Genomic DNA, 15,103 nt, shown 5'->3' with positions numbered 1-15,103 from the left:
ATGTACCCTTCACTTCAAGGATGGGAAAAGCATGACTGAAGCAAAACAATAAATGATGACTACAATTTGAGGCACAGACTATGCATGTCTGGTGGGAAACATCTAGTGCCATGCGGTGATGAAATGGATTATTATCATCTGGAAGAATCTTTAGAAGAATATGCAACATGTCCAGCTTGTAAGAAAAGCGGCTGTCTATCACCCATTGCAGTACCACCCTGTTTCGAAGAGTTTTGCTTACTGTGGGAAAAACTAAGAGGCTGTTCAGTTTCTGCAGATGTTGTCTTTACCATCTGGGAGAGATGAAACAGGATTCCTTTTGCCTTCATCCAAGGTCTGCTTCAAATTCATCCCAGCACTCGACTCCTACCTCGAGTCCCCCATTGCAAAATAAGGAAACACAGCAGAAAATAGCTTTTTTGGCAGAACTTCTCCCAGTTACATAGCCTTTCTTTTCATGTGAACCCTCATGGAAGAAGAAATGATGTACTTAGCTCAGTCTTATGCTTCTGCCTAGACTTCAGGGCCACACACAATTATGTGCATTAGAACAAACCCATCATTACCAAGTCAAAAGTGGCAGGAAGGAGTAAATGGAAACAGCTACAGCATGTCCCATACTGTTCTTCAAAGTTACCTGCAGGCTCCTTACGTTTAACATGGATGCAATCTCTACAGTGACTACGAGCATCATGGTAGAGTTCCCCATCTTTAGAGCATGCATTACAGTTCCCCTAGAAGGTCTGTTAGTACGGTCTAGTTATTCACAACCCTTCTATTAGGTAGAACAAAACCCCGTATTTGCTGTTATGACTGGGGGTAATTAGAAGGATGAAGTCAAAGCAACTTCCCCAAATGCAGTACATACTGGCTCCATATTTGGCTCTGCCACAGATTCTCAACGCAGTCACTGGATCCCTTGTTGTCTTGTTTTTCCATTTATGTAATAACGCTACCCTTGCACACATTTAGGACACATTAAAGACTGCCATAGAGTTTTGATACTGCAGTGATGAAGACCTGGTAAGTACCTCACAGAGACAGACACGCTTCTGGATATTCTTGGATAGAATAATAGTCTGGATGACTGCTTTAGAGATTCCACAGTATAGAGACAAATTATAGAACATACGCTACCCCTTATCCCTAAAAGCTGGTGGTTATAATTTCTAGCAAAAGAACAGGCCGTTAAGTACAAGCGAAGCAAGCAGCCACTTGAAGCCCCACATTCCATACAAGTTCTGTTCCTTGTGGGATAACTCTGTTGGCCTATGACTCTTTCTCCACTATTCAGGCAGCTCCAGGCCCATCCACTCTGCTCTGATAGGTGGGACCATGCAGATTACAAGGGCAGAAAAAGGATCTTAGAAATGGCAGAGATGGGGCAGGTTAGATAGTTAGTAAGCACCAATGCCCCTTTTAATGGCCCTTCTGCCCTATTCTTTGGTACAAAGGGAGGCATGCAGTTAGTACAACAGCTCAGGCTCCTGTGCCCAGTTATTATATTCCAAAAGACAAAATGCGGCTACAGTTAAAACTCCTCATAGAGATAGAGAACAAAAATATTTACCATTAGAAAACGTCTGGGGGGTAACGTGCTGCTGGAGGTGCCTCTCCCCTGTTTAACATTATAAAAAAGTGGTTTAGAAACAATATCCAGCAAGGAATTTGGCTTTTAAAAAATGTAAATATTCCCAATGCACAGATGAGTCACAAATTTGCAGCGATCCCCTCCCTTCTCCCCCCGCAGTTCTGGCTAAAATCAAACTATCCAATCACTTGGCCAATTGATCAATTTCGTAGTGGTTTCCTTCCTGTTCACCAACCATATATGCCCTCTCTGTCCATTATCATAGACCTGGCTTCACTAGAAACTAACTAGTGGGTTTTTCAGGGAATAGACTGAAGTTAAAAAGGGACAGACAAAAAGAGAAAGCAAATTAGTATTTAACTTTATTAGTATTTAAACCGCCTTCTCAAGCTAGATGTAGAAGCCGCTTTGAAAGAGCTCTCGTTTATCAGAGGATACAGAGCAAAAGAGAGCTATGCAAGAGCACGCATGTAACACAACCTGACTGCTCACAACAGGAAAGACTAATGTTTCATTAGCTAATACAGAACAGGCCTGTGTTTCAAGAGGCAGTCAGAAGACAGTGCACAGGAGTCCAAAACTGCAGAGTATCCCCTCATTTATCCACTCTTCTGCCAAAAAAAGGCTCCTAGAACAGCTTACACAGATCAATAATAAGACATTCCCTGCTCTCAGGCTTACAATCTAAAAGACTCAATACAAAAGAAATGTATAGGGAGGGAGGAGGGATGGGGAGGGAGGAGGAAAAAAACAAACTCAGGCACTAGTTCTTGGCTATAAAGTTCTTCTAACAACCACTTAGTGTAGGCCTGTGCAGATCTGCCTACGCAAATGCAAGCCTTACTCCAGCCAATTATAAAGGCTTAGCTACATGACATTTTAAAGTGGTTAGTAGTCCAAGCTTGTGGAGGGTTACTCAGAAGTAAGTTCAATGATTCTTACTCCCAAATAAGTGTGGATTGCAATCTAATGCACATTTAGGGATGTGAATTTAATACGGCCCAGCTAATCTCTATGGCACCCCTCATTTCTTAGGCTAAAACACCTTTCCCACGTCATTTTAAACAGAATTTGACTTGGGAGCCTTCTAATACTAGCATTTGAAGAGTTGATGTGCATATATGTTTTGAGATGTATGAAAGGTATCATATATATCTATCTCCCAAGGAAAATATTAATTTTCTCAAGCTTGCTTCCAGTACTTTATTGAAAGCGCATCTTCTTGGAGAACCATATGTTCTAGATAACTGGGCTGATACCTGGGCTGATGACTCATGGCAGCTAGGTCATGATGTACAGTAGACAATGGAATATTGTACAAACTTCCAAAGGTTTTCTCGAGGTTTTGATGCAGCTCTTGCCACTCCCAAATTGCAAGACACCTTTTAAGCATCACCATATAACCAAGAAGCACTGCTGTAAAAACTAAGGAAAGATGCTATGTAATTCTGCCATGCTTTCATGTAGGAAGTGCAACTAAATCACCCCAGAAAGACTAGCAAACCAAAACCCTGTTTCAGGAAGTTACTGATTGGACCTGAAGACCAGATGGATCTTGAGTTCGCTCAGTGGCAGTAAACCCACATTTCAAAACTGATCTAAGTCATCTCAGTGGAACCTATGTGACTAAGGAGGGGTTGAAATGGAAACTGGGGGGGGGGGTGTGTGTAAGGCAAGGTCCCTTGTTCTAAAAATAAATAAACTGGGAAGACTAATAGCTAAGCCTCAACTTGTCCTAGCCTGGACCTATGGCCTATTCTGTATTCACTGGACCCGCCTAAGAAATGAACCTGAATTCAGCTCTCCAGTTCTGTTTTCTCCTTTAAAAGGAGATGCAGAAATGAGGTTTGCAGCAGCAATGGGAGGACAACTTCATGAAACCATCTGCCATTCCTTGGAATCTCAGGGTTGACCCGCATTAACGCCTTGCACTTGCAAAGAACACAAAGAAACAGCTAATTGGACAAGCCTAAATCAAAGCTAAGCAAGCTGGCAGCACAAGAGAGCATGCAAACCGGGCAGTGTATACCAAGCATGTGGAACAAATTATCCCAAAGGGAGCAAGAGAGAGTCATAGCGTCTGAGTGCTGGCTTGTTAGATCTAATAAGAACCAAATCCCAGAGTCAAGCAAGAGTGTGGAGAAAAGACAGATGCACCCTGAAAATGGAAAAGAATAAACGGACAGTGATACTCCACTCCCCATCGCTCCTGAAGTTGAACCCACCATTCTGAGCACATTTTGCTGTGAAGAATAATTCCATCTCTTGTACTACACTTGGCAAGCAAAGCTTTCATAAGACGTTCTCGTCAAACAAGCTGGGAAAGAGCAGCTTTCCCCTCCCCACTGGGCATTTGGGCCAGTGTGTTGGGGTTTTCTTCTTTCTTCTTCAGCAGAAAATGTTTTTGACATGGTCAGCATGGCCAGTCCCCAAAAATGCAATGGTGTTTCTGTTTTACAGATGTACACCAAATCCAAACACCCCCCTGATGTTCTGCACAGGCATCTTCCGCTAGCATTCTTGCCATGGTACACTCAGCAACATTGATGAAAGTTATAGTGCCAATACTGTAAAACTTCAGAGGGAGGAGTTTGTCAAATCCACAGCTTGCATGCTTCCCATAAGGCATCCAGGTCATTCGAGTTTTTAACTTAATATAAATATATATTTATACCAGCCGTTTTTATGCTGGGTGTTAGGCAGCCTTAGAAAGACACAGGAGTCGCCAGGACTTGAATATCCAGCAAGCACATGGGCAGGAAAGCAGGGAATGGGGCAGGACCCAAGCAAACGCAGTTGGGCCAAGGAGAAGCCTCACCTGAACGTCTTTATAGGCCTGCCGGGCCAGAGGAAATAGGGATGTACGAAATTGCCCTTACCTGTCTCCGCCGGGTTCCGCTGGGGGGGGGGGGGCGCTCTGTCCCTCCCCCCGGAATCCTGTCTGGCTGGCTCCGCTCCGCGGGGATTCCACGGAGCCGCTGGCTGGCTCCGCCAGCAGCCGGACATCCGGCCGCTGGCTAGCAGGGACACAAATGGCGGTGGCCGTAGCCACTGCCGTTTGCGTCCCTGTAGTCAGCCATGATAGGCTACGTAAATCTTTACATAGCCTATCCCGTCTGACTTTAAAAAAAAACAAAACATGCATACGCAAATGGCGGCGGCTACGGCCGTCTCCATTTGCGTTCCTTATTTTGGGCCGTCTTAGTCTACATAAATATTTACGTAGACTAAGACGGCGAAAATAAGGGGAACGCAAATAGCCTAGCGGACGCATACATACGCGCGTTTTGGTTTTTTTTTAAGTCAGACGTGATAGGCTACGTAAAGATTTACGTAGCCTATCACTTTTTTTTTTTAACCTAGCCATGATAGGCTACGTAAATCTTTACGTAGCCTATCACGTCTTTTTTTTTAAAAAAAACAAACACTGGAAATGGCGGCGGCGGCCAGTCGGAAGACCGGCCACCGGAGCCGCCGCTGAACCGCCGCCGGAGCCGCCGCCGCCTGGAAGATCCGCCCCAAGTAAGTCTCGTCCTGGGGGGGATCCGCGGGGGGGGCGGGGGGGGCAAGCCGTTCCGACACGGAGTTCAGGGGGCCGAATGCACTGGCATTCGGCCTCACCGAGATCCGTGACGGAATTCTCTGCCATCCCTAAGAGGAAACCAATGGCTGTCAGGGCTGGTAGATTCTGGAGTATGTGAGAACTTCGTAGAACAGCCTTCCCAACATGGTGCCCTCCAGATGGGTTGGACTACAATTCCCATAATCCCCTAGCCAATTCCCTGGAGTTATAGCCCAACTTATCTGGAGGGCACCAGGTTCGGGAAAGTTGTCACAGAACCTCCCATCTTGAAATCCTAGGAAGCTCACCACACAGGGCAGTACAGCACAACTCCAAAGGTTCCCAAGGTCCAGCCCTGGTGACTGATGGCATTGTTTACTGTGAAATCACAGAGCTGAGGAAAACAGGATGGCTATGGGGCATAAGTCCACCTTTGCTACACATTTCAGCTCAGTGTCTAATGGACAGCTGTGTTATATACAGTAAAACAATATATACAGATACAAGGCAAATTGGAATGCTGTCCTGACAACACAGCAAAGAAGTAAATAGGCTGCCGCACTAACATTGCCCCCTGGAGCAAGATCTTGGGTCCCATGCACACTCTGTACTTAGAAATTATCCAAAGGATGAGACATGGAGACACTTTGCAAATAGTTACTCTATCCATGAACAAAATATACTTCACTTCAGAGTGCATTCAAACAATACATTTTGGAGGCTCATGTCCATTGCCTGCTATACTTTCTAGGCTCATGAGTATCAGGAGTCCTACCGTCAGAACTATCTAATCAGGTATGGCCAACATCTGATCAGAAAGTTATGCCAATCTGGAAACCAAGGATCCACCTTTGACGAGGAGCTCTCAGAATATTTCATACTATAAATTATATTACTACAGAACACTGTGCAACAGGAAGCTTATCTTCCTAGCTTATCTCCAAACACATCATTCAATTCATATTTTAGGTCACCAATATGTAGAAGGCAGCCTTAAGGCCTACTAGTGCACCTACTCTGATGACCTTAACTCACAGTGATCAACCACTTTAATGGTTAATTTCCAATGCAAATAAAGCAAAACTGCATATATTTGCATTCGTCTTCTGCTGCTGGCCATGTGGGAGTTAGACAAAGAAGTATGCAAAGCACTGTATCCCCACTATGGAACATATGAATATAGCAGATCAGATCATTTGGCCCATCTAGCACAGTATTGCCAACACTGACTAGTAGTGGCTGTCTAGCATCTCAGGCAGAAGAAACACTTTCCCATCACCTCCTACTTGATCCTTTAAGCAGAAGATACCAAGGCTTGGACCTGGGACCTTCTACCTGCAAAGCATGTTTTCCACCGCTAAGCTATGATTTCTTCCTCACTGAAACTTCTGCGCCACCTTCTGAGACTGCAGTAGTTATTGTCCATATATTTTTCAAGCTTGCCTCTGCAGCCATAAGGGCTAGAAACTTGCCTTTATTTTTATCTTTAAATTAATGTTTAAAATTATCAGAATGCTGAATTTTGCGCTAGACACTAAATTCTGAACTTATAAAGTGCTTTCATGACCAATGTGTGTAAAACACACACACACACGTCCATTCTTTTTATTCTGCTGCCATGTTTAATAAGCTGGTCTTCTACGAAACCATTGTGCAGCACTTTATTCACTAATCATTTTTTATAGAAGATAAATAACTGATACTTAAAAGTTAACTGCCCTCTGTTCTCCAGCCTTTGATCCCAGGGACAAGGCAACCTTCATTAGGACTGACTCGGCTCTTTAAGAGGAATGTTATTCATTATCTAGATTTTTTTAAGCAGCATTAAAAAGCAGGGCGAGGGAATGAAAAGCCCCGATCATAGCCTAATGAAACTGTTGTTCAAGCAAGCTGATTGCGCTTCCTGCCATGGTGTGATCTGAAGGGGAACTGTATTAGGCGACCTGTTTGGAGCAGCCCTTCAAACACACCGCATTCAATTTCAAAGTGCCAGGCCAAGGGAGTGGGTTTGCATTGGCTTTGCTGGAAACTTTATTCCCTGTGAAATGATGAAATATTTCAGCGGAAATGAAGGATGAGAAGGGGGTGGGGGTGAGGATGGCTGTTTGCTAAGACCTAGCTATAAAACAAAAAAGGGCAGTTATAAATATCCAAGCAGGTATCTTACCCTCTCGCCTAGCTATAAATCTGTCCCTTGGGCTTCCCTGCTGGGAGGGTGGGATTAGATGCCTGCACAATCTAACAGTGTTTTCCAAGCAGAGCAGCCAGAAGCAGAGAGTACCATGCAGTACATATGAATGGGATGCTTCAGACTTCACTGCTGTCCTTCCCATTCACACAGCTGGCAGGAACAAACAGCGGACAAGCTCAAGGCTATGTGTTCTGCAAGACCAGCTTCTCATTTTCAGGGCAAGGGTGTCCCAGGGGACAGTGGTCCTGTCTTTTCAATGAATTCTTTGATGTGCTCCTTGGTGTTATAGAGTCCAGAATAAGTTCTGAAACAAAACTGAACCTTGGAACAGCAGTTGGCGATTTTCTGAAGGGTTGAATACCTGGATTTTATTTTTTTAAGCCATCCATCCTGGGAAGAGACCTCAATAAACACTCAAATCTGGGCTGAGCAAGCATTTCTTATTCAGTCTCTCCTACTTGGGGAATCAGTTACAGAACAATTCTCCTTGCCCTATCTTGTGGGTGACACCACCTATTACAGAAAAACTAGAAAACAGGAATAATCCTGCCCTACGTAGTGCCCAATGATCCACCGGTAGGGTTTTGGAAAATAATGGCTTCCATGGCTCATGTACAGCCCACTCCCCACTCCTCCTCTTTCACTCACCAGAGGAAATCAGAAGCTTTTCAATTCTAATTTTAAACAAACCACAATTCTCCATGATGTCCAGACTTGGAGAAATGTGGTTGCTTAAACTATGGTTACTGAGAACAAGCCAGAATCAAACTGTGGTTGCAGATCATGGCTTATTTTAAAGCCATGATTTAAACAAACCACAGTTCCTCAAGTTCAGGCAGTCACAGGGAAACGTCGTTAGTCTGAAGCTGGAAATAGATACTTCTGATCTCCTCCTCTGATACCTGAAAGAGGAGGAGGGGGGAAGCATACAACCCCAAGCCTCACCGTGACTTGTTCATGTGGTCCAGGCCAGACAGAGAGATAAAGTTCCTATAACAGTGCGACATTGTGGAAGAAGGGAAAGGTAAGAACAAGAGAAGATCCATGCTGGATCAGTCCAAGGGTCTATCTAGTCCAACATTCTGTTAACACAGTGACTATCCAGCTGCCTGTGTGAAACCCACAAATAGGACATGGGTACAATAGCACTCTCCTGCTCGTGTCCCCCAGCAACCAGTATACAAGGCATATTGCCTCTGATACTGGAGGTAGCTTATAGCCATCAAGTAACCCTGTTGGCATTTGCCATTTTCTAAAAGGAAAATATGAGTGCTACCATACAATTGCAGTACAGTGGCAAAACACTATAGGGCTTCTAGTGCTAGCAATCAGAAGGGATTGTGCAGTTGTTCCTTAACAAATTTCTTCCATTAAGAAAAAAGATTAAAAAACAGTGAAAAAAACCAGGAGGGTTACAAGTAGAAGACGTCATCATCTGGAATCCCCGCCCCCCAACCATAAACTTCCATGAATTAGGTAGGCTAATGGCACCATAAAATCCTTGTCTGGAAGCACCCTCAACATCCAAAATATTTTTATTTAAAGTTAAACTTCTAAAAAGGTAAGAAAATACAGTGTTTCTATATTGTTTCTGAGTGTTCCTTTCACATACATTATCGATAATCTTTATTAGAACTCTGTAATATCACAGCTAGAATTATTATCCACATCATGCCAAGTCTATGGCAGAAGCAAGATTTGAACAGGGAGTTCCTGATTCACAGCTCTGTTGCCTTAGTCTCTGCATGATCAAAAGGCATGTGGGGCTGTGGCACTCATCAACCAGTGATGATATTACACATACTATTCCAGTAGGCCCATGACCATCACACAATCTCATTCTACAGAACCAATAAAATATTTTGTAATGACTTAAATTGGATTTTACTTATTTCTTTAAAAATTCAACTACAATAAGCATCCCTTTTTAAAATAACCTGGTTTAAAAGGAAATCTGAATTTAATACAAACATGTTGAAGCCTACACTTATAAACCCTTAAACCTGAATCATGGCCATCTGTCAGACAAAGAGATCAAGGCTGGTTGACACAATAAGTCATGTTGTTGTTGTTCAGTCGTTAAGTCGTGTCCGACTCTTCGTGACCCCATGGACCATAGCACGCCAGCCTTCATTTATCCGAGGTTGCCAGATTTTTTTCCTAAGGTCCTGTATGTGTGATGAATCGATTTTTATTGGATTAAGCACAATTTTAGGCCCAGAAAGGTGTGCTGAATGGAAGCCAAAGCCTGCTTCCACCATCCTGGATGTATCTGACACTACAATTCCATTCCACTCTTTCCTAAGTGTTCGTTTGTCAACTTTGTCCTGTGCCATGCCAATAGACTCTTGTACGCTTTAACTGGAGATTGCCATGGCCAGCGAGCAGTGTTAGCAGTCAAATTGTTGTTGTTGTTGTTCAGTCATTAAGTCGTGTCTGACTCTTCGTGACCCCATGGACCATAGCACGCCAGGCCTTCCTGTCCTCCGCTCTCTCCCGGAGTGTGCTCAAGTTCATATTCATTGCATCGGTGATACTATCTAGCCATCTCATCCTCTGCATCATGTACTATACTCTTAATTGTGGACTTCCTACTTGAATGAAATATTAGTAAGTCATCATAGGTGCTAGAATTCAGGATATGCCATCCTGTATCTCACCAGGTTCATCCACTAAGCCCATATGCATGATCTTATGTTTCTAAACGGCTTGGGTCCAGGTTATCTGAAAGATCGCTTCCCTCCATATGTACCTGCCTGGACCCTAAGATCATCTTCAGGGGTCCCTCTCTGGCAGCCCCTGCCAAAGGAAGTGAGGTGGGTGGTGACCAGAAAGAGGGCCTTTTTTGCTGTGGCACCCCGGCTGTGGAATAAACTCTCTAGAGAGGTTTGCCTAGCACCTATGTTGTACTCCTTTTGGTGCCAGGTGAAGACCTTTTTATTTTCCCTGCATTTTAGCACTCTAGCCTTTTAGCTCTGCTGTTTTAAATCTGTATTTTAAATTTCTGCATTGCTGCTAGCTTTTATTCTGGTTGTAGTTTTATACTGTAGTTGTAAGCTTTTATATTTTATATTGTTTTAAGCTGTACTTTGTGGTTTTAATCTTTGTAAACCACCTAGAGAGTTTTGGCTATTGGGAGGTATTGAAACAAACAAACAAACAAACAAACAAACAAAATGTCCTACAACTACCTGAGTTCTGCAATGTTTTCAGTTACTGACTATTTATGACTCCACCAACCAAATAGGATGGACACTTCCCATTCCATGCAGAAAAAAAAAAAATTGTTCAGTAACTACCATCCCTTGCTTCTGGACAGTTCTGGACAATAGTTACAACCAGAGATGGATCAGTCTACTTTCAGCCTGTATTAGTTTTGCATGTATTCATTCATAAGTTTGTTCCATCCCATTTCTGCATTACTATGTGGAGGTTGAAAAACTCCACACAAAAATGTGTATACATTTTTATACACATTGTATTGTAAAATACACATTTTATATGCATTTTATTATAAAATACACATTTTAAAATACACATTTTAACTGCATTCCAATATGTACATTAGTTTGGGAGATGTGAATCATGTCAGATTACTTCCAAATGCAGGACAAACAAAATTCTCAAGCATCCCTATTTATAACCCAATTCTATGCATGTTTACTCAGAAGTAATTCCCCCTTTGTTCAATAGGACTTAACCGCCAAACAAATTTGCACAGAATTTTAGCTTTAGCTTTAAATAAGTGATCTTGCTTAGTATCCTTGCAAGTATTATTGCAGAGAGAGCCATAAAAAAATCAGTCTGTTTTTATTATTTATTTATTATTTATTTACAACATTTGTATACCACTCCCCATCTAAACAGATTCCGGAGAGGTGAACGTAAGAGGTACAATAGTTAAAAAGATAAAAGATTAAAACACCATATTAAAATTATTAAAAACTGAATGCCAATAAAAACTGTGGCTGGTCATTTAAGGAATGCTTCCTGGAACAGCACTGTTTTCATGAGGCGCCAGAAGCAATACAGTATTGGCACCTGCCTGACCTCCAGGGGCAGAGAGTTCCAAAGAAAGGGGGCCACCACACTGAAGGCTCTTCTCCAGGTGGACTCCAGTCAGACCATAGGTCCATGTGGAACCACCAGGAGTATGCCCTCTGATGACCTCAGTGACAGGACAGTTTGGTAAGGGGGAAGGCGCTCTCTCAGGTATCCTGGTCCCAAGTTGTTTAGGGCTTTGAATACTAGTACCAAAACCTTACACCTGGCTCGGTAGCAAATGGGCAGCCGACATAATTCTGAAACACAAAAGGCATGTGGACAGCATAGCCAAAGGTTCTAGATTATGCTCCTAGATTGTATAAAGGCTTTATTTAGTTGCAAACCAAACTAGCTTAATTGTTTTAGTAACCAGTTACTATGCATGCTTATTCATGAAATATATGGATTTCAAAATGGGAAACTTAATTTAAACTGGCTTTTTTGGAGGGATACTGGGAATTGTAGGACTTTTTTCTGTCTCTACACGTACAGGAGCGTGCCCTAAATTTGGTTGTTGAAAAAGAACCCTTGAGGGAAAATCAGGAGTGGACCTGGGTGCAACAGGACTGGTGAGCTTGGTTCTGGTACTGATCACCAATTCCTGGGCTCAGCATCTGCTCAAAAGCATCCTTTTTCTCAGTTCTTAGCCACTGTTTTGCACCAGGCAATATTAGTATTCTAATAAAAATCAAAGTAGATCCTGCAAGCCTGAAGTCTGCCCACCCCTACTTTAAATCACCTCAACTTCAATCAATCCACCCTCTCACTAGTACAACTGCTGCACTAGCTGAGTAAAACAAATGAATTTCCCCATCAACAAGATTTGGTTGTTTGGATTCTGGGAAAATATAATTGGCCCAGTAGAAATACAGATACAGCATCTGAATGAATGGATGGATCAGTCAGTCAGCATATATATGAATGAACTCCATCACATGACCAAATAAAACCCAAGAAGATTGTATACACAGAGTAACAGCCTCCTCTATCTGAAGAGATCTACATCAGGTTGAGCCTCCCGCCCCGCATGTTTGGAGTAATGCACAAAACAAAGTTTAAGCACAGTATTACACAGCAAGAAGGGAAGAAGTGCTCAAAGAGACAGCACACAAAAACAGACTCAAGAACTACGTTTTAGAATTCCACTCAGGAAAATAAAAAAAAAAGCTAATCATTATTCCATATGAGCAAAGTTAAAGATGAGGCTTGGCCCATTCTCAGGGTTACACTTTTCGGCTGCACTCTTAAGCACATTACTTGGAAGCACAATTGAAATCAGTGAGACATTTCCAAGTTTATTTGCTTAGAATCCAGGCGCCAGTGCTTCTGGACCACAATTCTCCATACATAACATAAAAATAACAGAACCAAATGGATGATTTGGGAATACAAACTGGTTGTGAGCTACTCAGCGACTGCCACAACTGAGGTCATATGCGTATGTATCCTAAACTGGGGTTGGGAGGCAAGATTTGGGAGGACTTTTGGTTGGGATGGGACCATCATCCCATGGGATGCTAAATCAAAGGGCCCTTCCACAGTATCTAGTGATAGGACCTGGATTGCCTTGACTATATCCGGAATCCAGAAAGAAATTGCCATGTGAAAAATTTGTGCAGAGTACTTCCTGAGAAGCTCAGCAGATGCCTTCAGAGTCTAATATCTGAGCTGCTTTTAATTGCAATTTTAAGGCAGTAAGAAGAAATATTTACAGTAATATGTGACTTGATCACTTCCTACACGGAACTTCTTAAAATTAATCTGCTCTCATGCTGCATAAGTGTCTGAAACCAGTAAAGCTTCTCTCTCTCTCTCTGATGTTCTGGTATTCCAAAACACAAACAAGTCAAATACTAGGGTTTTTCTTTCATTCTGACCATTGTTCTCAGACTGAGACTTTACAATGCCAGATGCCTGGCAATGATCCTGTATTGAGCAGGGGGTTGGACTTGATGGCCTTGTAGGCCCCTTCCAACCCTACTATTCTATGATTCTATGCCAAGTTGTTGGTTAGAATAGGCTGCTATGTTCTAATATTTACCTCTCCAACCCTTCCCAGGGGGATCAGAGGATAATAAAGACAAGCCAAGGCAGCAGCTATCCTTGTGCGTGCATCAGATTCCTTCATTCAAAACATTTGAAATTCTGTAATTCCCTTGTTCTTATTATGCATGACAGAGTACATGTCTGAGTGAGAACATATAACCAACTGTACATAGGTATGCACTTATATTAAATCAAATGCAGGTGATAAAACATAAATATGATAAACTTTAAACCATTTTTATCAATTGGCATGTTTATATTAACATTCATAAAATATATGTTTTTTTTAAAAAGAAGTATATGCACATACACCCCTCTCTTCTAACACTGAAGTACATGATTCCAGAGTGGAGCAGCAGACCCACCACTACATCCCAAGCTCTGCCAGCTTGCACTGGCCAGGGCAGAAGATGGGGAGGTGTTTTTTCTTTCCTTTTTCACCACACCAGCTCAGGGATGATGTTACTGAGGAGCCCCTTGGGGATCCAGGGGATCCAAAGCCACGAGCACCCTGTCCTAAAATGCCCCATTTTGAACTCTTCTCACAACTGCTGCCATCACAAGCACCGCTGACAGTAGTTTTCTGACCATGGAGCTTTCTGAGAATGGAAAGGGACCTGTGGGGTGAATGGAGCCCCCAAAAAATATATCTGCAGAGAGGAAGCTGTTGGAGGGTCATCTCTGCCCACTCTTAACCCCCTCCAGTGAGCTAGCTCCAGGGATTAGGATTATGCTCTTAGCTGTAAATAACACATTGTACGAGCTCCAAGTTCCAAACATGCAGAGTACTCAGCTAATTCTTGCAGGGTCTACTAACTGAAGCTGAAGCTGGATTTTTTTATGTAACCACAAAGAATTTCCAAGCATATTGAGCACAACCCAGCATTCCTAGTATTAAGCAATCACATTTTAGTGGAGGACCAATAAAGTCCAAAAAGAAAAGCGCCAAAAAGGAAAAAAAAAATCTTTATCTGTATAGTCTACTTAGGGAACGGGACGTGTAGCTGAGCAGGAATGATTCCAGCCAGCAGAGAGGACATTTCTGTACATACAGCTTCTGTGTTGAATACTCATCTATCCCACTGATAGTATCTCATGCAAAGATACATGACAGCATAAGATCCATATCCTGCTGTTTTTAAAGATTAAGACTGCAATCCTATACCCACTTACCCAAGAGTAAGTCCCAATGAACTCAGTTGGGCTCATTTCTGAGTAGACATATATAGGACTGCACTAGTAATAGCAACCACACTGAAGGAAGCCCCAAATCCAATGAGGACCACAGCATTGGATGGGTAAACCCTTCCTCTCCATTCTCATGCTTTGGCATCACCAAAGCTGCTTTAGGTCCACAGGGGAAAATACAGATATACATTTTGTGCTGTATGTCTCCCCACATGGGGCAAATAGCAGCTGGAGCGGAAATGGTTTCCAATGAAATACACACCTCTCCCCCAATACTACAGTCTCAATCAGATTCTGCTGCTACGCTGCTAAAAACATTGGGATCTGCTGTCATCAGGTCTAGTTTGGTCCTTAGAGAAGGAGGAGGAATGAGTCTCTCCTTTGAACACTGAACTCCTAATAACACTTGGTTTGGAGGAAAGGAAATCAGTGCTACCTTCTCTTTGATCATATACACATTGAAGCCTCCTGCAGTGTCAGT

General features: G+C 42.7%; 1 protein-coding gene across 3 annotated transcripts in view; it reads right to left on the bottom strand.

Moving 5' to 3' along the window:
* Nucleotides 1-15,103, bottom strand: part of SCUBE3 (signal peptide, CUB domain and EGF like domain containing 3) — a 165,301-nt gene that overhangs the window by 66,207 nt on the left and 83,991 nt on the right. The window contains exon 7 of one of the 3 annotated variants that reach the window (XM_084853062.1): nucleotides 1,571-1,618. The exons of the other annotated variants lie outside the window; for them this stretch is intronic. Within the exon in view, the coding sequence (XP_084709188.1) occupies nucleotides 1,571-1,618 (48 nt within the window). The remainder of the gene's footprint in view (nucleotides 1-1,570; nucleotides 1,619-15,103) is intronic. 3 annotated transcript variants of the gene reach the window in all.

Source organism: Heloderma suspectum, chromosome 4 (assembly GCF_057233095.1).
Source record: "Heloderma suspectum isolate Gila_16-S chromosome 4, 16-S_ref, whole genome shotgun sequence".
NCBI lineage: Eukaryota > Metazoa > Chordata > Lepidosauria > Squamata > Helodermatidae > Heloderma > Heloderma suspectum.
This window is presented reverse-complemented; position numbering and strand designations above follow the sequence as displayed.